This window comes from Macrobrachium nipponense, chromosome 16 (assembly GCF_015104395.2).
Source record: "Macrobrachium nipponense isolate FS-2020 chromosome 16, ASM1510439v2, whole genome shotgun sequence".
NCBI lineage: Eukaryota > Metazoa > Arthropoda > Malacostraca > Decapoda > Palaemonidae > Macrobrachium > Macrobrachium nipponense.
In genome coordinates this window covers 76,059,781-76,085,610 of record NC_087209.1, presented here as the reverse complement: position 1 = coordinate 76,085,610, position 25,830 = coordinate 76,059,781, and the positions used below count along the sequence as shown (strand labels likewise).

The 25,830-nt window shown below is 44.8% G+C and overlaps 2 protein-coding genes across 2 annotated transcripts in view; both read left to right on the top strand.

Annotated features, from left to right (window-relative positions):
• The window catches only part of LOC135195824 (integrin beta-PS-like), a 30,851-nt gene extending 29,978 nt beyond the window's left edge, over nt 1-873 (top strand). Inside the window, exon 19 of the mRNA XM_064222319.1 lies at nt 441-873. Within this exon, the coding sequence (XP_064078389.1) occupies nt 441-506 (66 nt within the window). The 3' untranslated portion in view covers nt 507-873. The remainder of the gene's footprint in view (nt 1-440) is intronic.
• Nucleotides 874-3,644: 2,771 nt separating this feature from the next.
• Nucleotides 3,645-25,830, top strand: part of LOC135195823 (transcription elongation factor SPT5-like) — a gene marked incomplete in the record, with an annotated part of 69,688 nt that continues 47,502 nt past the window's right edge. The window contains 1 exon segment of the mRNA XM_064222318.1: nt 3,645-3,774.

Genomic DNA, 25,830 nt, shown 5'->3' with positions numbered 1-25,830 from the left:
GCTAATTATGATTAAGACCTCGAGCTGCCATAAAACCAGGTTGATCAATCTGATGCTGACAAGTTGCATGAAGTGTAGATAATATACTCTTTTCAAAAGAAACAAAATGATTTCTGTTGTAAGTTAATTACAGGGCCTGTTTACCAAACAACAAATATGCTTCTAGGACAAACTTTACATTGATTTACTGAGAAGAGGCGGGAACTAGGGCTTTCTAATCTAAGAAACAATACTGGATAAGGAGGCTTAATTGAGGTAGTGACATAAACGACCAACTTCACAGTTTGTCTAGATACGACAACTCACAAAAAGGACAAAATCTTATTTTTCAAACTTTTACAGTTGATCATTTTGTGTGGCTGGCAAATAGTGCTATAAATATCCTATTAAATATGTATCATAACAGGAATTAAGTTACTAACATGCTAACTCTTTTCCAGGACAACATACTGTACAGAGACCCTCTCCAGACTGTCCAGAACCCTGTGTTTTCCAAGGATACTTAGGAAAAGGCTTATTTCTCTGTTGGGTTCGTCTCTGCTGGTTGTACAGAATCTGGAGGTCCACATCAAGTCTTCTAACAAGAAGAAAGCAGCACAAAGACATTTTGCCTTCTGGTCACCACAGAGAAAACATTTGTATGTTTGTGTAAATGTATTTATGTAAACGGAATGGACTTATTATTATTCCATTGATACAGAAGTTGGTTCACTTCTCAGACAAGAGTCCTGTATTATTATGTATGTGTACACAATACTTGCAGTTCCTAAGGTAATGTTATAAGAGAAAAATTCATAAAAGTATCCATCATAGCTTAGTCAAAGCATGTTATAATTAAGCATTTCATAAACATTCAATAAATTTTCTTAATACTGTTAGTTTTTAAGAATTCAACCTTATATCTGATACAAATGTTTATAGTGAAATGTTACCTGTGAAGAAATCTTGCCTTTATGGCTTAACAACCACCCAAATAGTCCGCGAGCCTCGTCAACCACTGCCAAGTAAAAAATTCTTATGTTGCCAGAAAGCTGTGTATATCTTCCAATATCACATATACATGAAATTTAATGAAAGACAGAATCACACTTTATTCACATCTCAAAGCACATGAAGTAATGAGTTTGAATATCGTTTGAATTCTGTAGTTTGTATACAATGTTCTTACCAGATACAATAGGCAGCATATGGCAATGACTTTTCAAACAGTATTCAGTTTCTACTTCATCTTGACTTCCAATGCTATGTCAGCATACAGTGGAATGAAATTAAAAAGCAAAGCTGACTCCATACCATCGAATGATGCTGGCCAAGGTATCTAGAGAAAGAGGTAGTGTCATCCCCATTGAACGCTATGGTAACACAAATCAAAATATGATTTTTATCTGTTTATATTTTTAAGTTTGGCTCTAACAAAAATAGCTTCGCAAGCTTAAAGGAAAGTTTAGATTTTTTGTTATATTCCTGATACTGATGCCTTTAATGGTTAAAAAATAAAAACCAAGCTGTACTTGAAAACTACTTCTTTGTCCTGATTGGCTAGCTATCAGTGACGTCACTTAGCTCCTCCCCATTTATACCATGCTCGTCTTCTTTCAGTGGTAAAAGCCCGAGGATGGTCTTTGTAAGTATGCTGACATTTTAACATAGATAAACTATGGTGTCTTGTACCACATAAATCAGAAAAACAGGGAAATTTGTATATTTTCATTGCTTCCCAAGAAATATTTCTGCAGGTAACGTCATATCTGTAGTATGACGTCTTCATTTGTTTAGCAGACGAATTTCCGTCAGTCAGGCTTGGAGTAATTACATTATGCTTTATGCCAATTGCAGTTACCATTATATTTACCAGTCCTATTCTCAAATTACAATCACAACTAAAATTAATATCAAATAGTAATAAAGAATTAAAATTACAATTACCTTAAAAATGTGTAAATAATTACATTTCAATTAAATTGCAATCAATTAAATTTCAATGTACAGCACTGGTGTAAAGGGGGCGTGGCCTATAAGCAGGCAAGAGATGCCGACGAGTAAATTTACTTCGCTCCAGATGCAACCACCTTACTTATTATAACCAACCACCTTGGTCAGACCGTGGTGCCTAGGGACAGGCCGAGATCGAAAGCAGGACCGTGCGAATGCCAGTCAATACAACTAAAATGTTGCTAAACATTTCTTTCTTACTCCAAACACTATAGGAAGAAACGACAAATGGAAAACAAAATTAATGAATTTATTTCAACCGTGATAACCAGAAAAGAAAGAGAACAGAATGTTCAACATATTTTTATTACAACAAATGCGTTAACGACATAGTAACGATTCTTCTTGGCCCGTAGACAACGACAAACATAAAATGTCAGCATAGGCTATACGCCTAGTTATGGGCGAAATAGAGCTCTGGGTTCTCTTCTAAGACGCACAGACACGAAACAGTGTTGTAACAGAAAACGTAAATGTCGCATGATGCAGCCAAAACTCTGTTAGGAATTGAACGGTAACTTTACCGATTCGGAAACAACAACAGCCACATAAAGTTCTAAATTTGACCCTGCTCTAAACGCACCCCCAACACTGAAAAGAAAGCAAGAAAACAACCAGCCTAGTAAATACGATGACATGCTTACGAAACATAATGCATGTCAGTTTCGAAATATTCCATGTATAGGTTTGCTATGGGACTGCCCATGCTACAACCAAATATTTTTTTTGTAAAAATTCCCATTGAAGGAGAACACGTTGTTAGTTACACAGAGGTTGGTTAGTTTTATTGTTTTGTCAATACCAAGAGGAAAATGTTCTTCAGATGGTTGTAACTGCCTCTACATGTTTAACGTGGGAGGATGAGAATGTTCCTAGAAAGGGTGATAACAGGTCTGCAAGCCATTTGTATATTTTGGTGTATGAGAGAGAGAGAGAGAGAGAGAGAGAGAGAGATTGCATGCGTAGCTTATTGCACCACTGTACACCAGTTCAGCACATGACACCCTGTCGGAGTCAGCAGAGGCCCGTAAGTAGAATTTATTTTTTAATATAATGCACTACAAATGTATATGACAAAATATGGAAAACTTAAGGAAATTAAGATCGTACCATAGCGGATATACGAGTAAATTTTTTCTTCATCCTTTATAAATTGCTGATCAGACTGGCTGTCCATAAAAATGCGGCAACACGCCATAAAATATTAAGGGTAAATTAAAGATCAAGAACATCAAATGATTTTAGAGATGTCATGATGTTGCTGACTGACCTGACCCTTTAATAGCATCCTGCAACCCGAGTTTCAGAGAGACATCAAAGTGACTGAGTCATCAATTCGAGCTTCTATACAAAGAATGTACTAAAAAATATGGCAAAAACAAACTGTAAAGTACATATGGCCACAGCAATTAGTATTATTAATTTATCTTTAAACTTCACGGAATTTGGAAACCGGATTGAGATTTTAACAGCGAGCTAACGTTATCCTTTTTATTAAAAGGTTGTATTTTTTATTAAATTTGATATGATTTTCACTAAGGATTATTTTATTTTATTCATAGAACAGCTTAAATTGAATTTAAATAATATTCTTGCTTATCTGGAATAAAGCCAAACTAGAACCATTCGGAAACAAACATGGCCGCGACAAATCACAACAGTTGCTCAGCCATCTTGGAAATGAGTACAGGAATATTGGTGTGGCTCCCGTAATTTATGACTGAACGTCCTAGTGGAACGAGGAATTAGTATTTCTGAAGTGTCCGGATTAAACTAGATAAGGTGCTGAATCGTTCTGTCCATTTTTTGGTGATCAAATCAACATATTGCAGGAGTAATTAACAGTTAAATATGCAAGACTTTCCTTATGTTATTGTCGTAGCTTTCTAGCCTACGTCTGCAGAGGAAGTGTCGAGGCTGAATTAACGTAAATACGACGTATTTAACATGATGACGTTGTCTGTAGTGATGTAAATGTATTTTTATCCCTCGCTAGTAGGCAAGATTAAAGTTTATTAGAGCACTTTACCTAGCTAGGTATAAGGCTACCTGTCGTAGATTGGCAGCCCAACCGGGTATCCTAATCATCTGTAGGTAAGGGGAGTCGTACTTTAGCATATCGGCACTTGATCAAAGTGAGACAAATTTTTTACTATAATGTGAGTTTACGGCTTTTCAAAACTGTTTATTAGTGAGTTTACGGCTTTTCAAAACTGTTTGTTACCTAGTGAGTTTATGGCTTTTCAAAACTGTTTATTAGTGAGTTTACGGCTTTTCAAAACTGTTTATTAGTGAGTTTATGGCTTTTCAAAACTTTATTAGTGAGTTTACGGCTTGTTTGACCTGTATAGATTGTATTTGGCTTTTCAAAACTGATTATTTAGCTAGTTTAGTTACGTTTTTCGAAAACTGTTTATTAATAGGTATATCTTCTATTTGCTATAGGTAGTAGGTAGGCTACACCAGAATTTGTGGCTGTTCACTCAATAATGGGTCGTGTACAACCTTGCCTGAGTAGCCTAAGTAGTTTATGTTATCTTTACCAGCTATTATGTCTGTAGCCCTAGGGTAGTCTGGGTATAGCCTAGTAAGGAGACATTGCTATTCAGGTAGTGGGGGCCCAGGGAGGGCAAAGCCCACTCAGCCAGGTCAGGGTACAGGTCCCAAAGTCAAGAAGGCAAATGACCGAACGGTGACATGGCGGCCACCCTCCCGAAAAAGTACTTGAATTTGCTGCCGTGAGCATCAGCCGAGAGCTGTGGCCCTTCCTGGCAGTACACTGAGACCTCTACGTTCCTCCCAAAGTTAGCGTTTTCTCCTAAATTATGAAATAATGGCATGCCTAATTTAAGTGCTTTTTTGGGGAGCGGCCGCATTCCGAGAGAGGTAGCTGCTATGTCGCTGTCCAGTCATTTACCTTAGTTAGCTAAGTCAGAACATGGCATGGTAATTTTCTTATAGGAAAGGGGCACATGAGCATAGTATTTAAAAAGTAGTTACTACTTAGTGTTATGGAGAATACCTAGTTATAGAATTCCTAGATACTAGTCTTTAAGTGAGGAAATGCTTATTAGTCCCAAAAAATGTCACTTTAATATGTAAAAACTCACAAAAAAGTTAAGTCGAGAGAGAGTTCTCTCACTGAGTCAACTACAGACTGATGTCTATCTGTGTGCGCATGTTAGGACTAAAAACACATAACTAAAACAAGTGACGAATGCAATACGTATAGGGTAAATCTCTTTACTTTCCTGTTTCTCTGTGATCCATTTTTACACGATGAGTACGGAAAATTTTCACTCGTGCGGCTATTTTGTTCTTCATCATCATGGCAGGAGGTTCTATAAGTGTAACGGCTCGATGGTGATTTCTGTTTTCTTTATATGTAGTTATAACGCTGAAAAGTTAATTAAATACTGTCAAGACCATGGGGGTAATTTTACTTGAAAAACATTGTGCTTGTGTAATTCTGTGCGTAGAGTTGATATAAACAAGTTTGTATTTTGTTGTAATAAATTGTATTTCACTCAAGGACGCCGTAGAAAAAGTGTCATTTTAAAGTTTCCATATTCAAGAACACTAGGTTTCACTGAGCCAAGCTAGGAAATAACCAATTAAATGATAGGTTAGGTAGGTGTTTTAGGTTAGGATAGTGCCCCATAATATTTAAATTGACCCCTTTTGGGATTGCTTTTCATGTTTGGATTCTTGGCTGGCATTTTTTCATTTCAAGGTTTATTACCATTTCTCAGGCACATTCTTGGCTTGCCTCTTTTAAATCCAATATGTATTTAACAACTTTTTAAGTAATGTCTTACTCATTTCCCAGTTTTTCATCAACTTTGTCTCCCCCCACCCAAAACCCCTGGTTCCCACCTGTGGTCCCCCAAGATTGTTGGTGGTTAGTAAGCGTTTTCCTCACTTATTTAATGTTACTGAAGCACAGATAAAGTTTTGTTTGTTCCTATACAAATACAAACCATTGGTCCTTTACAATAGGAAGATAACTAACGGCAGCTGGAACGGTCGTAAGCTTCGAACAAGGGAGTTCGGTAGTTAACTGCTTGTCCGACAGTGCGCGCACCGCGCGACTGGAAGGTGAACAACCAGTTTGCTTTCGGCTGTGTTGGTGGATGGACGTGTTTTACACATCTCTCTGCCCGCTTCTTCATCGTATGCTTTTTGTTTATTCTCAAACTTGGTTTGTTTGTGTGTGTGAGAAATACTGTAAGTACGTGTACTTTGTATTTTTTCATTGTTATCGTTATGGATCCTCATGAACTGGAGCTGTCTCCGCGCCCCCCCATCAGCCACAGAGTGTGCCCTGGTGTGGAGGGCCGTAAGTGCGGGGCTTCCAGGGCGGCTGGGCGTGAGGCGGCATTGGGTCTTCGCAGCGGACCAGTGCGGAGTTCCTCCTCTCTCTTCCCAGGAGAGATGGTGGACGCTGCGGTGGAACGAAGGCGCACTGATGACAGTGACCGTCTGGTACACCAGGCAGTCTCGAAGGCTTCTGGGCAGCCTCGATCGACTGTGGCCAAGCCCAAGAGCTTGGTTAGCGCTTCCTCGGCTGCTAAGACGATCGCATTGTCGAAGCCCCGGGGAAAGACTCTGCCTTCGACTTCTGCCAGGGGCGGTCGCAATCAGCCCTCCTCCCAGCCCTCCTTTCCACGTGGAGGAGGCTGGAAGAAGTTGAAGAAAGGCGGGAAACGCTATGGACGGCGTTCCCCTTCACCTGCTGCCGGAAGTGGGGGGATGCCTGGCGAGCCATTGGGCAACATGGCAGCGCTACGGAGCAGAGACCTGGATAGTAGACGTCCTTTGGGGGGGGTATCTACTACCCTTCGAGTCTCGGCCACCCCTCACCTCCAACCCGGTCCATCTTCAGACCTACGTTCCTGGAACACCAAAGGACGTAGCCCTTCGACAGGAAGTCCAAGCCATGCTGAGCAAGGGAGCTGTGGAGATCATCAGGGATCGGTCACCGGGCTTCTACAGCCGTCTTTTCCTGGTGGAGAAGTCTTCGGGGGGACTGGCGCCCGGTGATAGATCTCTCTCCCCTGAACCGATTCATTCGCCAGTCTTGGTTCACGATGGAGACAGCACGTTCCGTGCTCGACTCTTATCAGGGAGAACGACTTCATGCTTTCAGTGGATTTGAAGGACGCATATTTTCAGATACCCGTCCATCAATCCACCAGGAAGTACCTCCGCTTCATCCTCGACGGGACAGTGTACCAATTTCAGGGCACTTTGCTTTGGTCTCTCAACCGCACCCCAGGTGTTTACGCAGTGTTCACTCTGGTGTCTGCTTGGGCCCACTCGTCAGGGATATGTCTTCTGAGGTATCTCGACGACTGGTTACGGGACAGGGATTGACTCCTCGAGTTCTGCCACAATCTGGGGATCGTGGTGAACTTCAAGAAGGTCTGACCTCGAGCCCCAAAGCAGAGGATAAAGTACCAGGGTATGCTGATTGACACGGTAGCAGGACGAGTCTTCCCCGCAGACTCGCGGATCAGCAGATTCAGGGAGGCAGCCGACCAGTTCCTGTCTCGGCAGGAGCAGTCAGCTCAGCAGTGGCAAGTTGTGATCGGCCACCTGTCGTCACTCAAGAAGTTAGTCCCTCATGGGTGTCTTCACCTGCGGTCTCTTCAGTGGAGACTAAAGGAGAGTTGGTCACAGGCAGGAGACCCACCGCACTTCCCCGTGTCCCTCACGGAGGAGGTGAGGCAGGACCTAGCCTTGTGGCTGGAGGACAGGAACCTCTTAAGAGGAGTGCCTCTCCTCACTCCCCCCCCCTCCCCCGGAGATGTTGCTGTTTTCAGACGCATCCACCGAGGGATGGGGTGCACACCTGGAGGAGTTGCTGACTGCAGGAGTGTGGGACCTTCACGACAAGCACCTTCACATCAATGTCCTGGACTCAAGGCAGCGTTCCTCGCTCTCCAAGAGTTCCAGGACCGCTTGATGGGACACTCGGTGGTGCTGAAGTGCGACAACACCACAGTAGTGGCATACGTCAACAAACGGGGGGCCCTAGTGTCCCTCCCGTTGCACCAGTTTACGCTGCAGGTGTACAAGTGGGCCGTGGCTCACTCGGTAGAGCTGTCAGCCTGCTACATTCCAGGCAGGCGGAATGTAGTAGCAGACAAGCTCAGCCGTCGGGATCAGGTGATACGGGACCAAATGGTCCCTACACCCAGACGCGGCGGAAAGGCTCTTCAACCTGTGGGGGCGTCCAGTAGTGGATCTGTTCGCCACCCGGCACAACAGGAAACTTCGGGTTTTCTTTTCAGCCGTGCCGGACCCATGGGCAGCTGCAGTGGACGCTCTCCAACGCCCGTGGGACAACCTCTTCGCGTACGCCTTTCCCCCGTTCTGCCTGATTCGCAAGGTGATCTGCCGAGTGCTGGTGGCTCCCAAATGGCCCCAGACCATTTGGTACCCGGACCAGCACCGGACCTGCTGGCTCTGCTTGCAGAAGCACCAAGAGAGATTCCCCATTGGCACAACCTTCTCGTCCAGTCACACGTAGAACGGTACCACCAGACAGTCCAGTCTCTACATCTCACAGCTGGTGTTATCCCACCATCTCTTGCGAGCGTGAGGCTTTTCTCGCCGAGCAGCAAACAGAGATGGCTGGGCACGTCAGACAGTCCTCTGCAGCTGTGCACCAGGGAAAGTGGGTTTTGTTTTCTGTGGTCGGTGTCGTAGACGGGGTCTATCTCCTCTCAGAGCCACTCTTCAGCAGGTAGCAGATTTCCTCGTTTCTTCGCCGAGACAAGCTCCTCTCTGTCCCCACAGTCAAAGGATATAGAGCCGCCCTGGGCCGTAGTCCTGAAACTGAGGGGAGTGGATATCTTGAATTCGTTCGAGATCTCCTTGCTGATGAGGAGCTTTGAGAGATCTTGTCACCCATGGAACTCAGGCCCCCGGGGTGGGATGTGACTCTCATCCTTAGGAGTTTGACTCGCAGACCCTTCGAGCCACTCCGAGAGTCGTCAGACAGGGATCTGACCCTCAAGACCTTCTTCTTGCTGGCCCTGGCATCGGCGAAGAGAGTAGGGGAACTTCGTGGTCTTTCCTTCGACGTCAAGCATATCAGGGGATGGGAATCTGTGACGCTCGATTTCGTCCCAAACTTCGTAGCTAAGACTCAGAATCTTTTGGTCCCTGACGACAGGTTCGAGTCTTTCACAATCACCTCCCTAATGGACTTCACTAACAACGATATGGATGAGATGCTGCTCTGTCCTGTGAGGGCGCTATCTGAAGAGAACTCGGCACCTCAGGCCTGAGTGTCGACGCCTCTTCGTTAGCACTGGGGTGACCAAGAAAGAAGTATCCAAGAACACTCTTTCTTTCTGGCTGCATGAGGTAATCAGGAGGGGCGTACGAAGCTGATGGTAGCGATGACATCCGTACCCTTCGTCCGAGAGCCCACGAAGTCAGAGGTATTGGTCCTTCTCTTGCGTTCCGCAAGAATTCTCTGTGGCGCAGGTCCTGAAGGTAGGAGTCTGGTCTAACAGACCACCTTCACCTCCTTCTACCTTCGGGATATTGCCCACAGGTCCTTGGACACTTTTTCCTTGGGACCCGTGGTGGCTGCTCAACACATTGTGTAGCTTACCCAGCACCCGAGCTGATAGAATAGCATCGCATCCTGGTGTGACTGCATGAATGGATGAGTGAATGAGAGTGTGACTGGCTTCTCTTCCCCATCTTTTTCTCCCCCTCTACCTGTGGGCTGAGGGATGCGGTCGTCACTACGCTGGAGCAAGATACAATGCAGGTGAGCTACTCGACCGAGCCCCATCCTATCCCTTTCATTAGGGATAGGAGCAAATATCCACCACTTCCCCCGACAAGGGGGGGGAAGTGGAAGCCAACAAGTGACAAACCCATGACTTCATATTGCCTCTTGCAATAGGAACAAGTTCTTGCTTGTTAGTTTTAAGAGGTACGCTTCCCTCCCTCTTATTACTTGGGTCCAGAGGTCTGACCATTGATTCTGCGGTACATACCCCGATCATTGGGCAGAGGCTAGGATCCCTCCCTTTGCTCTTACGACCAGGGAGGGAATCCAAGATTGGGCGAACACCAGTCTGTTCTTAGGACTCAGATTCCTCCCACCAAGAAGTGAGTCTTCCTATTGTAAAGGACTGATGGTTTGTATTCGTACCGGAACAAATAACAATTTGTCAAAAATTATATTTTCATACAATCAACTTACCTGTCAGATATATACATAGCTAAGACTCCGTCGTCCCTATGTATATATCTGCCAGGTTAAGTATGTATGAAACTTTATTGTATCATAACAATATCATTTTTCCTAACTATACAAACCTGAGGTCCTTTACACATAGTCCCACCTTATGCCACCCATCATTGTGCGTTTTCCTGGGAATAAAGCAAAGTGGTTCTTCACCTCCCAGTCGCGCGATACCGAACTCCCTTGTTCGAAGCTTACGACCGTTCCAGCTGCTGCTAGTACCTTCCTATGGTAAAGGACCTCAGGTTTGTATAGTTAGGAAAAATACAATTTTCGACAAATTGTTATTTTAGCATTTTAAGCCATTTAACACACAATCTGGCATGCCCCTATCCTATATAATTACCCATGACATTGTGGGAGAGGTTAGGATTTCTCACGCCTACCCGTCTTCCTACAATGCTTCCGGGTAATTTATAGAATGGTAAGTAATTTATAGAATCATAACATCAGGCTCCAATACTTCTTTGGGTGGCTGGTTCCAGGGGGTTATGGGGAGGCAAGCTAAGGCTTCATGGCCAGATGATTGTATGGCATCTTAAGTGAAGTTAGGAAGGCAAGGCCTGGTTAGGCCAGGAAGTGGCATTCAAGGGAAGGTTAGGTTTGTTTTTGTTCTTGTCATTCTACACTCATCCTGACATTAAAACTTGAGATTACTGCCGCGTCCTTCTGGTTCAGTAACTACCAGTTTAGGGTATGCGAAAGATGGGCACAATGTTTACTAGATACCAGCCCCTTTGTGGATGAGTGTAAAAACACAAGCAGGAGATGGTAAATGTCATTAACATAAACAAAAGACAGATATGATCAAAAGCATAAGTGAAAGGCGACAGTTATTAACTGGGAAGCTTAGTTCACTGTCTGATGTTAAGCGTTACTTGTGGGGAGGGGTCCAGGGGGAGCAAAGCTCCCATGGCCAGGTGAGGTTAGGAAGGTAAGGTCTGGTTAGATTAGGACATGGCATCCTAGGAAGGGGTAGGTTTGTTCTTGTCTGTAGAACCTGTTCCCGTTGTTCTACATTCACAAAATAAAATTAATCTGGTCTAGGATTGATCTATGATAGATTACACTAATGCACTTACGGCCTTGAGAGAGAGAGAGAGAGACCAGCTCAATTCATCTACATTTGACAATGTCAGAGCTTGGCAAGCTACCTGTACGTATTTATTAATTGGGTAAAGACTGTTTTAGCAGTTGCTATGAAGTGTTAGGTGAGTCCTAGAAGCCTGATTTCATAAACCAGCCTAGCTAGGCTAGGCTTGTTAGGTACTATGCATGGTGTGGCAATCCCTTTCAGATGTGGCTTAGGTGCTTTACTCATCGATGTCGATTGTAGAAAGGTTGTGGCATGAGCCCCATCCAGCGCATTCCCTGTGCTAAATGAATCTTTCACAGGTTTGATGCCTGTTGCCTGATCTGGTAGTGCCTGTGTTTAGTAAAGTGGGCTGCCTTAGTAATGCCTTTCTCTGTTTTGATTCTCAGATCAGCATGAGCCCTGCTTTCCTGCTGGGACTCGTATGTGAGGAAATGATTGTACATTCCTTGTGGTTCATGCTAGAAGCATTTCAATGGAAAACTGGCCTCTTGCATTATTCTTGGAAATTTTTCCTGATGGCCCCTGCCTTTGAGGGAATCATGGCATTATGATCTGAGCTTTCTCCATCTCTGCTCCTTAACCCTTAAACGCCGGATGCGGTAAATAAAAAAAATGACTCCCGTATGCCGGAGGGGTTGAGAGTGAGCGCGTAAGCGGAAAAAATATTTTTTTCAAAAAAAAAAAAAATCACAGCGGCGCTTAGTTTTCAAGATTAAGAGTTCATTTTTGTCTCCTTTTTTGTCATTGCTTGAAGTTTAGTATGCAACCATCAGAAATGAAAAACATTATCATTATCATATATAAATAATGCGATATATGATAGCGCAAAAACGAAATTTCATATATAATTGTATTAAAATCGCGCTGTGCGCAAAACGGTTGAAGGTAACAAGTTACTTTTTTTTCGTTGTAATGTGCACTAAATTGCATCTTTTGATTTTTGATATAAACACATTGTAAAACGATTAAAAGCAACACAGAGAAATATCACAAAATAATGCATGAATTCGTAACGCGCTTAACGTAAACATATTTTTTCAAAAATTCACCATAAATCTAACTATTGTCCTAGAGACTTCCAATATGTTTCAGATGAAGACAAATGATTGAAATATACTATACTGTAAGAATATTAGCTTAAAATGCAGTTTTGACCATATCTGACGAGCTAAAGTTGACCGAATGTCGAATTTTTTATATATATATTTTTTTTTGTTTATATGCAATTATTTCGGAAATAAGAAAAGCTACAACTTTCAAATATTTTCGTTTTATTCTACATGAAATTGCGCACATTTTCATATATAAAACTCTATGAATGCCTAATATGAAACGGAGCAAATATTCCGAGAATGGGACTTACGCATTTCGGAGATTTGTGGCGGAGAATCCGCGCGCGGAGGGAAGGAAAGTTTTTTTTAAAAAAAAATTCACCATAAAGTTTAAATATTGTGCTAGAGACTTCGAATTGTTTCACGATTAAGATAAATGACTGAATATTACTAGACTGTAAGAGTTTTATCTTACAATTGCGTTTTTCGACCATTTCGGTAGAGTCAAATTTTGACCGAACGTGGTTTTTTTTCTATTTATCGTGATTTATATGCAAATATTTCGAAAATGAGAATAGCTACAACTTCAACTATTTATTGTTGTATTATACATGAAATTGCGCACATTTTCATATATAAAACGTTATGTAACGGCTAATTTAAAATGGTGCAAAACATTACCACAATCGCACGTATGATTTTTTCGGAAGAGTTACCGCGCGGACGTAAAGAAAATGTTATTTTTTTCATAAATTCACCATAAATCGAAATATTGTGCTAGAGACTTCCAATTTGTTGCAAAATGAAGGTAAATGCTTGAATATTACTAGAATATAGGCGTTTTAGCTTACAATTGCGTTTTTCGACCATTTCGGTAGAGTCAAAATTTACCGAAGGTTGAAAATTTGTCACTTATCATTTTTTGTATATGAAAATATTTCAAAATTGATAAAAGCTACAACCATGGGTTTGTTTTTTAGTTGTATTGTGCATGAAATTGCGCACATTTTCATATATAAAACTTTATGTAACGGCTAATTTAAAATGGTGCAAACATTACCACAATCGCATGTATGATTATTTTCGGAAGAGTTATCGCGCGGACGTAAGGAAAAAGTTTTTTCATAAATTCACCATAAATCAAAATATTGTGCTAGAGACTTCCAATTAGTTGCAAAATTAAGTTAAATGATTGAATATTACTAAAATATAAGAGTTTTAGCTTACAATTGCGTTTCATACATTCAACTTACCTGTCAGATATATACATAGCTATAGACTCCGTCGTTCCCGACAGAATTTCAAATTTCGCGGCACTCGCTACAGGTAGGTCAGGTGATCTACCGCCCTGCTCTGGGTGGCAGGGCTAGGAACTATTCCCGTTTTCTAATCATAATCTCTCTGTCGCCGGCTGTATCAACATTGTTGTTACTTCCTCCTGACTAGAATTCGTTTTTCGCAAAGCTTTTGATCATCTCTCGCTGATATTTGGTGACGTACTTGGATCGTTGTTTGGCATTCGCTATCGTGGACTGTTTTTTGGACTTGGTTTTTGGAATTTGTGAATATGTCTGATTCTAGTGTTAGTTTCAGAGTGTGTGTGAATGAGGGCTGTAAGGTGAGGATTCCGAAAGCTTCGGTAGATCCTCACACTAGTTGTAGGGGGTGTAGAATGGTTGAATGTTCGATTGAGAATACGTGTAATGAGTGTGAGAATCGAGTGCACAAAGAGTGGAAGAATCTAACTTCTTACTTGAAGAAGTTAGAGAGAGATAGAGAGAGGAAGGCGGCTTATAAAACCCGCAGAATGTCTGCCTCTCATGATTTACTGTCTAGCTCTGTAGCTTCTTCCTATGATGATAATGACCATTCTGTTTCAGCCCGTTCACAAATTGCTAATCCCTCTAGTTCTGCTTCGGAAATAGCAGAACTTAGAGCTTCCCTTCAGAAAATGCAGGAAAAAGTCCGCAGCATTGGAAGGTAAGGAAAGTGAATGTGGCAGTGATATTAGTGTCCCCAGTAGTGGAGGGGGCGTCTGGTCGTCTCTGCGACGCTCCCAGGCCTAGACCTCTTCCAAGCTCCCTGGCCCCGGAGGAGAAGGAAAGTCGAAAGCCGTACGGGGGTTGTGGAGAATCCCCAACGATCAGCGTCCCTTCGGCAGAATCGATCGTATCGACTGCCAAGGACCGCTATAGGAAAAGCGTCCTTCGAGAGTGCTTTTCGTCGTCGAGTTCGCCTTCTCCGAGAAGAGGATGGAAGGAGTCGAATCTTTCCCGTCCTTTGAAGAGGAGTATGAAAGAGCATGAGCTCAATTCGAGTCCCGAGCGCTTCTCAGAAGGAGGAGCGCCTTCGGTAATAAAGAGGGCGAGAATACAGTCAGACTCTGGGTCTGGAAGAGATCCTAGAGCGCCTTCCAGATCTCCCTCTCCTAATGCGGAAGATTCCTCAACCAAGAAAATTTTGAAGAATATGCAAGAGCAATTAGCCTTGTTAGTAGGAACTCGTCATAAGGAGCCTACTCGTAAGAAGGATGATAGGCTTCCTATTAAAAGATCTAAATACCTATCTCCTGCCAGGCGCGACGCATCCTTCAGGGGAGTTGTCGCACAGGCGGCCATCTCTGGGGGGGGCGGTGCGCTAGACAGGAGAGAGGTAAGAAAGGAAGCTACTCCTGTCAAGAGTAGGGCGCCAACCAGAAGCCAGACTCCGAGTAGGCGCAACGAGCCAGTACAAGATTCAAGATCTTCAATCAAGCGCCAAGAGTTAGCTGAAGAGGAAGATCCTGTTAGGAGTAGGGCACTTGTGAGACGGAAAGCGCCTACTAAACATCAGACGCATGCTAAGGATCAAGAGTATTCGGAACGACGTGCTCCTACAAGACACCAGGAGTCGTCGGGCCTAGATACTCCTCCCAGGCGCCAGGAGTATTCTGAACTAAATACTCCTCCCAGGCGCCAGGAGTATTCGGAAGCTTATACTCCTCACAGGCGCCAGGAGTACTCTGCACTTAATACTCCTCCCAGGCGCCAGGAGTATTCCGAAGCTTATACTCCTCCCAGGCGCCAGGAGTATTCGGAACTTAATACTCCTACCACACGCCAGGAGTATTTCTGAACAAAATACGCCTACTAAAAAAAGCCAAGGAGTATTCGAGGCGCTCTGCGCCTGCAGGCGCCAGGAGTATTCCAGGCGCGTTACCCCCCTCCCAGGCGCCAGGAGTATTCCGAAGCTTATTTTACTCCTCCCAGGCGACCAGGAGTATTCGGAACTTAATACTCTACCACGCGCCAGGGAAGTATTCTGAACAAAATGCGCCTAATAAAAGCCAGGAGTATTCGAGGCGCTCTGCGCCTGCCAGGCGCCAGGAGTATTCGGAACTTAATACTCCTACAACGCGCCAGGAGTATTCTAAACAAAATGCGCCTACTGAAAGCCAGGAGTATTCGAGCGCTTGCCGCTGCCAGGCGCCAGGAGTATTCCAAGCACGTTACTCCTCCCAGGCGAGATACTCCTGCTGTACACCAGGCGCATTCCTCGTATGAAGAGCCTGACACTCGTAAGAGAGTAAGAGAAGAGTCAGTAGAAAGAAGAGCCGCCTTCTCCTTCCGAGCCTATCAACCCAGAAGATGCCTCGGAGGACGAAATGAAGGAAGGATCTTCTAATTATAAAGTTCTTTCGTCCCTTCTGTTGGAGGAATATGGAGACTCTTTGACGCCAGCTGCTCCCCTTCGCCACGCTCGCAGTTTTTCGAGCACGAAAACACTCAAGTCTTCCTCTTTCCTTAAAATGAAGCCTGCCATTTTCTATGAGGAGAGCTCTACAATCTCTTGACTCCTGGTTCAAGAAGAAGAAGGAGTTAGGAAGGACGGTCTTTTGTATGCCTCCCGCTAAACTTACAGGGAGGAGAGGAAGGTTTGGTACGAAACGGGAGAGGATATGGGATTATCTCTGTCCGTTTAGCTGAGTCAGACTTCTCGAGTTTGGTGGATTCGTCGAGAAGGCACGCCTTGAATGCAGCGAAGGTTACATGGGGGCTGTCGGAAACGGACCACCTCATCAAGGGACTTTTTCACACTTTAGAAGGTTTTTAACTTCTAGATTGGTCCCTTGGGTTCTGGCCAAGAATCTCAAGAAAATGAACAACTCGACCCAGAAACCCTGAATTGCATCCTCGCCTGCATTGATAAGGCTGTTCAGGATGGATCGGCTGAGGTATGCTCTCTATATGGTGCAGGAGTTTTAAAGAAAAGGGCGGTGCACAGTGCTTTCCTCACGAAGGCCGTCTCATTCGCAGAGAGCCGCCTTATTGTTTGCGCCTCTCTCTGAACACCTTTTTCCCTCGCAGTTGTGAAGGACATCGCGCATTCTCTTGACAGAAAAGGCCACCCAGGATCTCCTTAGACAATCCTCAAGGAAGAATAGCCTGTGACTAGTGAGGAAAAGAAAGTGGCTCGCCCAGCTCAGAAACAGCCCTTTCGAGGAGGTCTTCCAAACTAGACCGATCGCCAGAAGGAAGTCAACCGATAAAAGGGGCAGGTCTTCCTTCCGTCCCTTTAAGAAAGGGGAAGTGTGGAATTCTGTCCTCCAGACACCCGTAGGAGCCAGGCTACATTATTTTGCGAAAGCCTGGGAAGACATAGGAGCCAACACTTGGACGATGTCGATTATCAAGAAGGGGTATCGCATCCATTCAAGGACATTCCTCCCTTGACATCTCCGAGGGAATTGTCCGCCAGATACAGGGACCCTATTCTGAGGGACACTCTTCGTCAAATGGTGGAACAGATGTGGGACAAAAGGGCAATAGAACTTGTGCTGGATTGCAACTCCCCGGGGTTTTACAATCGCTTGTTTCTTGTAACAAAAGCCTCGGGGGGATGGAGACCGGTACTGGACGTAAAGTGCGCTGAACAAATTTGTCGAAACAACAGAAGTTCAACATGGAAACGTCTGCCTCAGTCCTTGCAGCAATACGACAAGGGGATGGATGGTGTCCCTAGACCTTCAGGACGCATATTCCACATCCCGATCCACCATTCGTCGAGGAAGTACCTTCGATTTATGTTCGAAGGAAGAAATTATCAGTTCAGGGTGGCCTGTGTTTCGGCCTGTCCACGGCTCCTCTCAAGTCTTCACAGACGTGATGAAAAATGTAGCAAGACACCTACATTGAAAGGGATAAATGTCTTCATGTACCTGGACGACTGGCTCATCAGAGCCAGGTCTCAAAAGCAGTGTTTGGAGGACCTGTTAATAACATGGAATTGACAAAGTCTTTGGGATTGATCGTGAACCTCGAGAAGTCTCAGATGATCCCCAGCCAGAACGTGGTTTATCTGGGGATTCAGATGGATTCTCGGGGTTTTCGAGCTTTTCCATCTCAAGAGAGATTAAAAAAAGAAAGGCTGTGCCACAGTATCGAAACTTTCTAGGGAAAGAGCGCACTTCGGCGAGGGAATGGCTGAGCCTTCTGGGAACCCTTTCTTCGCTCGAACAGTTCTTTCTCCTAGGAAGATTACATCTTCGACCGCTTCAGTTCTTCCTAAGAAGAAGTTGGAGTTGGAAGACAGGTCAGCTCTCGGACACGTTTCCAATATCGGAAGAAATAAAACATCATTTGAAGTGGTGGTTGGTTCCATTAAAGGAAAACAAAGGAGTGTCCCTGCAAGTACGGAACCCAAGCCTGACATTGTTTTCAGACGCCTCGGAGGCGGGCTGGGGTGCAACATTGGGACCCAGAGAGTGTCAGGCACCTGGTCGGCAGAACAGGTGTCATGGCACATAAATTGCAAAGAGCTCTTAGCAATTCACCTGGCGCTAAAGAGCTTCGAACACTTAGTCAGAGCAAAGTCGTGCAGATAAATCAGACAATACGACAGCTCTGGCGTATGTCAAGAAGCAAGGAGGGACGCACTCTTTTGCTCTGTACGAGCTGGCACGGGATCTACTGATTTGGGCGAACCAAAGGAAGGTAATTCTCTAACAAGGTTGTCCAAGGGAGAGGAATGTGAGAGCGGACAGATGAGCAGGAGATTCCAGGTCCTTCCCACAGAATGGACACTCCACTCAGAAGTCTGTCAGAGCATTTGGCTCCTTTGGGGGAAGCCTCAAATAGATCTTTTCGCCACATTCCTCTCCAAAAGGATAGATACATTTTGTGCCCTGGTGGAGGATCCCCGGCTTATGCAACAGACGCCTTTCTCCTGGACTGGTCAGGAATAGACGTTTACGCTTTTCCCCCGTTCAAGATACTGGGGGAAGTAGTCAGAAAATTCGTGGCATCCGAAGGAACCAAGATGACTCTGATCGCTCCGTATTGGCCAGCTCAAATTTGGTTCACAGAGGTGATGGAATGGACAGTGGACTTCCCCACCCCCGATCTCTTCCAAACAGAATAGATCTGCTCAAAAAACACCCCACTTCGAGACCGGTACCATCAAATCTACCCGCTCTTGCTCTGACTGCCTTTCGACTATCGAAAGACTTGTCAGAGCGAGAGGGTTTTCTCGCCAGGCAGCAAACGCAATTGCTAGAGCCCGCAGATCATCTACTAGGCGAGTGTACCAATCGAAGTGGGAATAGTTTTTTTTTTCAGAAACTGGTGTAGGTCGAAGAAGCTGTCCTCTTCCAGAGCAGGGCGGTAGATCACCTGACCTTACCTGTAGCGAGTGCCGCGAAATTTGAAATTCTGTCGGGAACGACGGAGTCTATAGCTATGTATATATCTGCCAGGTAAGTATGTATGAAAACTTTATTGTATCATAACAATGTCATTTTTTTGACCATTTCGGTAGAGTCAAAGTTGACGAAGGTTGAAATTTTGGCACTTATCGTTATTTATATGAAAATATCTTAAAACTGATAAAAGCTACAACTCATGAGTATATTTTTTTGTTGTATTCTACATAAAAATGCGCACATTTTCATATATATACTCTATGTAACGGCTAATTTAAAATGGTACAAAAATTATGTCAAAGTGACGAAATAATTTCAGTGCGGCAAGAAAGAAATTCGCGCTTGCGCGCCTGCGTAACGATTGTAAACAAAACACACCATTGATCCGTGAACTCCCAGCATCCCCCAAGGCGCGTGATTCAAGAGTTTTCGGCTGGTAGGCCTAAAAAAGTATTTTTCCGTTGAATTTTTAAAAAAACTTTTGTATGTCGACGTAAATACGTCCAGTCGGCACCCGAGAGACAAAAAACAAAAAATGTCGACGTAAAATACGTCCAGTCGGCGTTTTAAGGGTTAAGTAGAGAGGAACCTTCTCAATTCTCAGAGAATCACAGTATAGGCAGTCCCTGGTTATCAGCGATCCAGTTTTATGGGGTTTGTTTAGCACCAAAAATCGCTGATTTTTGCCGCCATAATGATCCGATTTCTGGTTATTGGCAACGATATATACCTAACAGAGGGATCATTGAACCCCTGCTGATAACCGGGGGCATCCTGTATTCCTTTATTTAGATATGCAGAATGTTAATGAGTGAAAAGTAGTCTAGGTTGCCATTAGCACAGTTGATAAGATGTTTCTCAGCTTAAATATTTACTTTCAGGTAGGTTTAGACTTGATGTCTATAATAGAGGATGGATGTGGTGAATAGGAAGTTGGGTTATTGATCAGAAACATTAATTATGATGCAGTCTTTCCAGCAAAAGAAAGAAAAGAAATTCACTTAATTTTGATGCAGTCTTTCCAGCAAAAGAAAGAAAAGAAACTCAGTGAATATGAAAGCATCAGTAACTCCATGAATATTGTATATTCACATGGAAACGTGAATACGTATACAATTTCAAATGTTTGTTAAGCATGTAAGCTCATTGAATTAGAACCAAAAGTTGAAAATTATGCATTTACCAATCACATTACAATTTAAAGTTTCATACAATCAACTTACCTGTCAGATATATACATAGCTAAGACTCCGTCGTCCCCGACAGAAATTCAAATTTCGCGCCACTCGCTACAGGTAGGTCAGGTGATCTACCGGCCTGCCCTGGGCGGCAGGACTAGGAACCATCCCCGTTTTCTATCATATTTCTCTGTCGCCGGTGGTATCAAACATTGTTGCTATTACCTCCTGACTTAGATTCTTATTTCATCCTTTGATCATCGTTTCTCGGCTTTTTGGTGACGTATCTGGATCGTGTTTTTGGCATTCGCTACTGTGGACTGTTTTTGGAATTGCTTTTTGGATTTTTCTCAGTATGTCTGATTCAAATGTGAGTGTGAGAATGTGTGTGAATGTAGGCTGCAGGGTGAGGATACCGAAAGCTTCGGTTGATCCTCACACTGTATGCCGTAAATGTAGGGGGTTTCAGTGTTCTGCTAATAATACTTGTAATGAATGCGAGGGATTAAATGCAGAAGAGTGGAAGACTTTAACTTCTTATTTGAAGAAGTTAGAGAGGGATAGGGTTAGACGTCTGAAAGGTGTGAGTTCAAGGCCTATTGAGCCTTTTACTGATAATTCTAATCCTACTGATTTAGATTCTCCCTATGTTTCTCATTCACAAAGTGTACTTTTGGAATCGGCCTCGGAAATCGCGATCTGAAAGCTACGATTCGAGACATGAAGTCCAAAATGGCGGACTTACAAGGTAAGGCTAGTGAAAGAGAGCATTACAGTGAAGTGAGTTCTCCAGTGTTGTGGTGGGGGTGGGGGCGTTTGATCGTCCCTGCGACGCTCCCAGGCCTAGACCTCTTCCAAGCTCCCATGCCCAGAGGAGAAGGAAAGTCGAAAGCCTTAAGGAGGTCGTGGGGAATCCCAACGGTCAGACGTCCTTCAGCTAGCTCTGTTTCGTGGCAGGCTGCTCAAGGGCGCTCTAGAAAAAGCGTCCTACGTGAGTGTTTCTCATCCTCTCCCTCTCCTCACCTAAACGAGGGTGGAAGGAGTCGAATTTATCGAGACCTCTGAAGACGTCATATGAAAGAACCCGAAATTGATTCGAGCCCAGAGCGTTTCTCAGATGACGCTCCCTCTTCTATTAAGAAGGCGAAGGTGGCGTCAGCGTCACCCGACGAGTACGCAGAAGTACCCTTTCCTACTTCTTCTCCCCCGAGTGATGACGAAAGGCGTCATGCAGTTGACGTGGGAGAAGCTTCAAGGAGAATTATTATGGCAGTTCAAGAGCAAACTGACCTCTCTAGTGGGAGTTTTAGCGCCTCGTAGGAAGGACGTTGCGCTTCCAATCAAGAAGTCTCGTCCTCTCTCCCCTGCTAAACGAGAAGCGTCATGCAGACGTGAAGCTTCCAAACATCTTACAGAAGCTTCGGGTTCGAGCAGAGCGGGAGACGGTTGCTTACGAAAGTTTCGTAACGCCAGAGAGACGTGAGACGTCTTTTAGACATGAAGGGTCTTTCTTTGAAAGCTGTTGGTAGACGTGAAGCTCCGACCAATATTTTGGCGCCAAATAGGACGCCTTTTGAGAGCGGAGCGTCTTCCAGGCGCGAGGTGTCATCGGACGTCAGCAGCCCAGTAAGCAGGAGACGTCAGCCAGGACGCTTGGCGGACGAGAAGCGTCATCCAAGCGGGAAGCGTCTTCTTTTTATCGAGAGAAGCCTGAGCTTTTGGCGCCTTCCAAGGCTATTAGAGCGGGGAAGAGGAAAGAATATCATTCCCTAGCCCCTCTCCTATTAGGAGTTTGTCTCCTCCAGAGGAGGAACGTACAGAAGGGGAGCGGAGACTCATTTAGATCCCGAGTTGGAAGGAAACTCGGATGATGAATATCAAGGAAGAGAAGACTGTCGAACTATAAAGTTTTGACTGCCTTGCTTCTTGAGGGAGTATGGAGACGAATTGACTCCTGCCGCTCCTCCTTCTCCGCGCGCTCTGTTTTCGAGTGCTAAGACGAGAAGTCTTCGTCTTTTCTCAAAATGAAGCCCACCATTTCTATGAAGAGGGCTCTACAATCCTTAGACTCGTGGATGAAGTCTAAGAAAGACTTAGTAAGAACGGTCTTCTGCATGCCTCCAGCGAGACTAGCTGGTAAAAGAGGCATTTGGTATCAGACGGGAGAGAATATGGGTATTGCTCTCCCGTCTACGTCAGAAGCAGACTTTTCGACCTTAGTTGACGCTTCACGTCGACAAGGTCTCAACTCGGCACGGATTACGTTGGGGCATTTCTGAACTGGACCATCTCCTCAAGGGACTCTTTCATGTATTGGAAGTTTTCAACTTCTTAGATTGGTCCCTTGGGTGATGTCCAAGAAAGACCCATGATTCGGAAGGAATCGAACCGGAAGCCCTTTTGTGCATATTGTCTTGTATAGACAAAGCGGTACAGGATGGCTCTTTTGAAATCTCCTCTTTGTTTGGAGCAGGTCTTCTAAAGAAGAGGACGGTATATGGTGCCTTTTTAAAACCAAGGCAGTCTCCCACGCTCAGAGGGCAGCGCTGCTGTATTCGCCGTTGTCTGACTTTTTGTTCCTTCTCAGTTGGTGAAGGACATTGCTCATTCATTAACTGAGAAGGCGACTCAGGATCTTCTGACGCAGTCAGCAAGGAAGAAGAAGCCTGCTTATACATCTGACAAGAAAGGACCGAGTCATCGGTTCAGCCCTTTCGAGGTGGTCCGACCTCCAGACCTCCCGCAAGAAGGAAGGCTCCGGAGAAGAGAGGTAGGTCTGCCTTTCGTCCCTTTAAAAAGGGAAAAGATGAAGCTTCTCTCCTCCAAACACAGTAGGTGCCAGGCTCCTGGGATTTGTGGAGGCCTGGACACTTATAAACGCAGAGCGTCATCGTTGGCTATAATAAGGAAGGGATCATCGTATCCCTTTCCTGAACACTCCTCCCCTAACGTCAATACCAAGGGAACTAACAGCCAAGTACAAGGATCCTGTGCTGAGGGATACTCTTCGATCGATGGTGGAACAAATGTAGGACAAGAGAGCGATAGAACTAGTACTAGATCAAAACTCCCCGGGGTTTTACAATCGCCTTTTCTGGTTGCGAAAGCCTCGGGAGGCTGGAGAACCAGTACTGGACGTCAGCTCTCTGAACAAATTTGTTCGGAAGGAGAAGTTCTCCATGGAGACTTCTGCTTCAGTCCTGGCGTCATTACGACAAGGAGATTGGATGGTGTCTCTAGATCTCCAGGACGCCTACTTTCACGTCCCGATCCACCCTTCATCGAAGAAGTACCTCCGTTTCATGACGGGGGGAAGGATCTTTCAGTTCAGAGCCTTATGTTTCGGCCTGTCCACAGCTCCTCAGGTCTTCACAAGCCTGATGAAGAATGTGGCGAGGTTTCTTCACCTCAAAGGAGTAAATATCTCTCTGTATCTGGACGACTGGCTCATCAGGGCCAGATCAGAGAGACAGTGTTTGGAGGACCTGAAGTTAACTTTAGATCTGATCAAAAGCGTTGGGATTGCTCGTGAACCTCGAGAAGTCGCAGCTGACCCCCAGACAGGACTTAGTCTATCTGGGGATTCGGATGGATTCTCGGGGTTTTCGAGTATTTCCTTCGCAAGAGAGAATCGCAAAAGGGGTTTGCGGATAGTCTCTCTCTTCTTAAGGAAGGAACATACGTCGGCGAGGGAATGGTTGAGCCTTCTAGGGACCCTTTCCTCGCTCGAACAGTCTTCCCACTAGGAAGACTTCATTTACGTCCGCTTCAATTCTTCCTCAAGAAGTCTTGGAGTTGGAAAACTGGACAACTTTCGGACGTCTTCCCATTCCAGTGGAGATAAGATCGCACCTGGAATGGTGGTTGCCCCCTCTGGAAGAGAACAAAGGGATCTCTCTAAGGACACAGAACCCAGACCTAGTGTGTACTCGACGCGTCGGAGAAAGGTTTGGGGAGCAACATTAGGCTCGAAGGAGGTGTCAGGCACCTGGGAACCAGCGCAGGTGACTTGGCACATAAACTGCAAAGAGCTCTTCGCCGTGCATCTGGCTTTGAAAGAGTCTAGAACCTCTGGTGTCGAACAAGTAGTGCAAGTAAACGTGGACAACACCACCGCACTTGCCTACATCGAAAACAGGGAGGGACTCACTCCTCGTTCCTTTACGAACTGACGAGAGACCTTTTGTGCTTTGGACGTCTCACAGGAACATCTCCCTTCTGACAAGGTTCGTGCAGGGAGTAAAGAAATGTGAGGGCGGACAGACTCAGCAGGAGGAACCAGGTCCTTCATACAGAGTGGACCCTACACGAGGAAGTGTGTCAAGATCTCTGGTCGCTGTGGGGACACCTCATGTGGATCTCTTCGCCACATTCATTTCCAAAAGGCTGGCAGTCTTTTGCTCGTCGGCGGAAGATCCAAGAGCTCTATGGTAGACGCCTTCCTGCTAGATTGGTCTCGCAGTAGACGTATATGTTTTCCTCCTTTCAAAATCCTGGGATTAGTAATGAAAAAGTTTGTGGCGTCAAAGGAGACGAGGATGACATGATAGCCCCCTTTTGGCCGGCCCGAGATTGGTTCTCGGAGGGGTGGTAGAGTGGATCGTAGACTTTCCAAGATCCCTACCAAGAAGGACGGATCTTCTCAGACAACCGCACTTCAAGAGGTACCATCAAAACCTCCCCGCTCTCGCTCTGACTGCCTTTCGACTATCGAAAGACTCGTCAGAGCGAGAGGGTTTTCTCACGAGTGGCAAGCGCGATCGTGAGAGCACGCAGAACCTCCACTACGAAAGTATATCAATCGAAGTGGGAGGTTTTTAGAAGGTGTGTAGATCTAAGAAGTTGTCCTCCTCCACTATCTCTATAGTGGAAATTGCTGATTTCCTTCTATTCCTGAGAGAGCAATCTCATCTAGCTGTATCCACAATAAAGGGATACAGAAGTATGCTCTCGGCTTGTCTTCAGGAATAGAGGATTAGATCTGGCAGATAATAAAGATCTCCACGATCTCAATAAGGTCATTTGAGACTTCAAAGTCGAAGGAACGGTCCCTCCGAACTGGAACCTAGATGTGTCCTCAAGTTTCTTTCATCTGAAAGATTCGAACCTCCTCATCTGGCTTCGTTTCGAGACATCACCAGAAAATGCCTATTCCTATTATCTTTAGCTACGGCAAGAGAGTTAGTGAATTACATGCTCTGCAAGATAAAGTAGGTTTCAAGGGAGACTCAGCTATTTGCTCGTTTAAGACACTGTTTTTAGCTAAGAATGAGAATCCTCGAATCCCTGGCCTAAGTCATTTGAAGTCAAAGGCATATCGAGTCTCGTAGGAAGAGAAGCAGAAAGATCTCATGCCCTGTAAGAGCTCTAAAGTTTTACATTCAGAGAAAGCATCAGATGGGAGGCTCTAGACAAGGTCTTTGGTGCGCGGTAAAAAAAGACCCCACAAGACTGATGTCCAAGAATGCGCTGGCATTCTTTGTGAGGAACGTCATTACAGACGCGCATAAGGTCTGTTCTGACGAACAGTTACGACTGTTGAGAGTAAAGCTCATGAA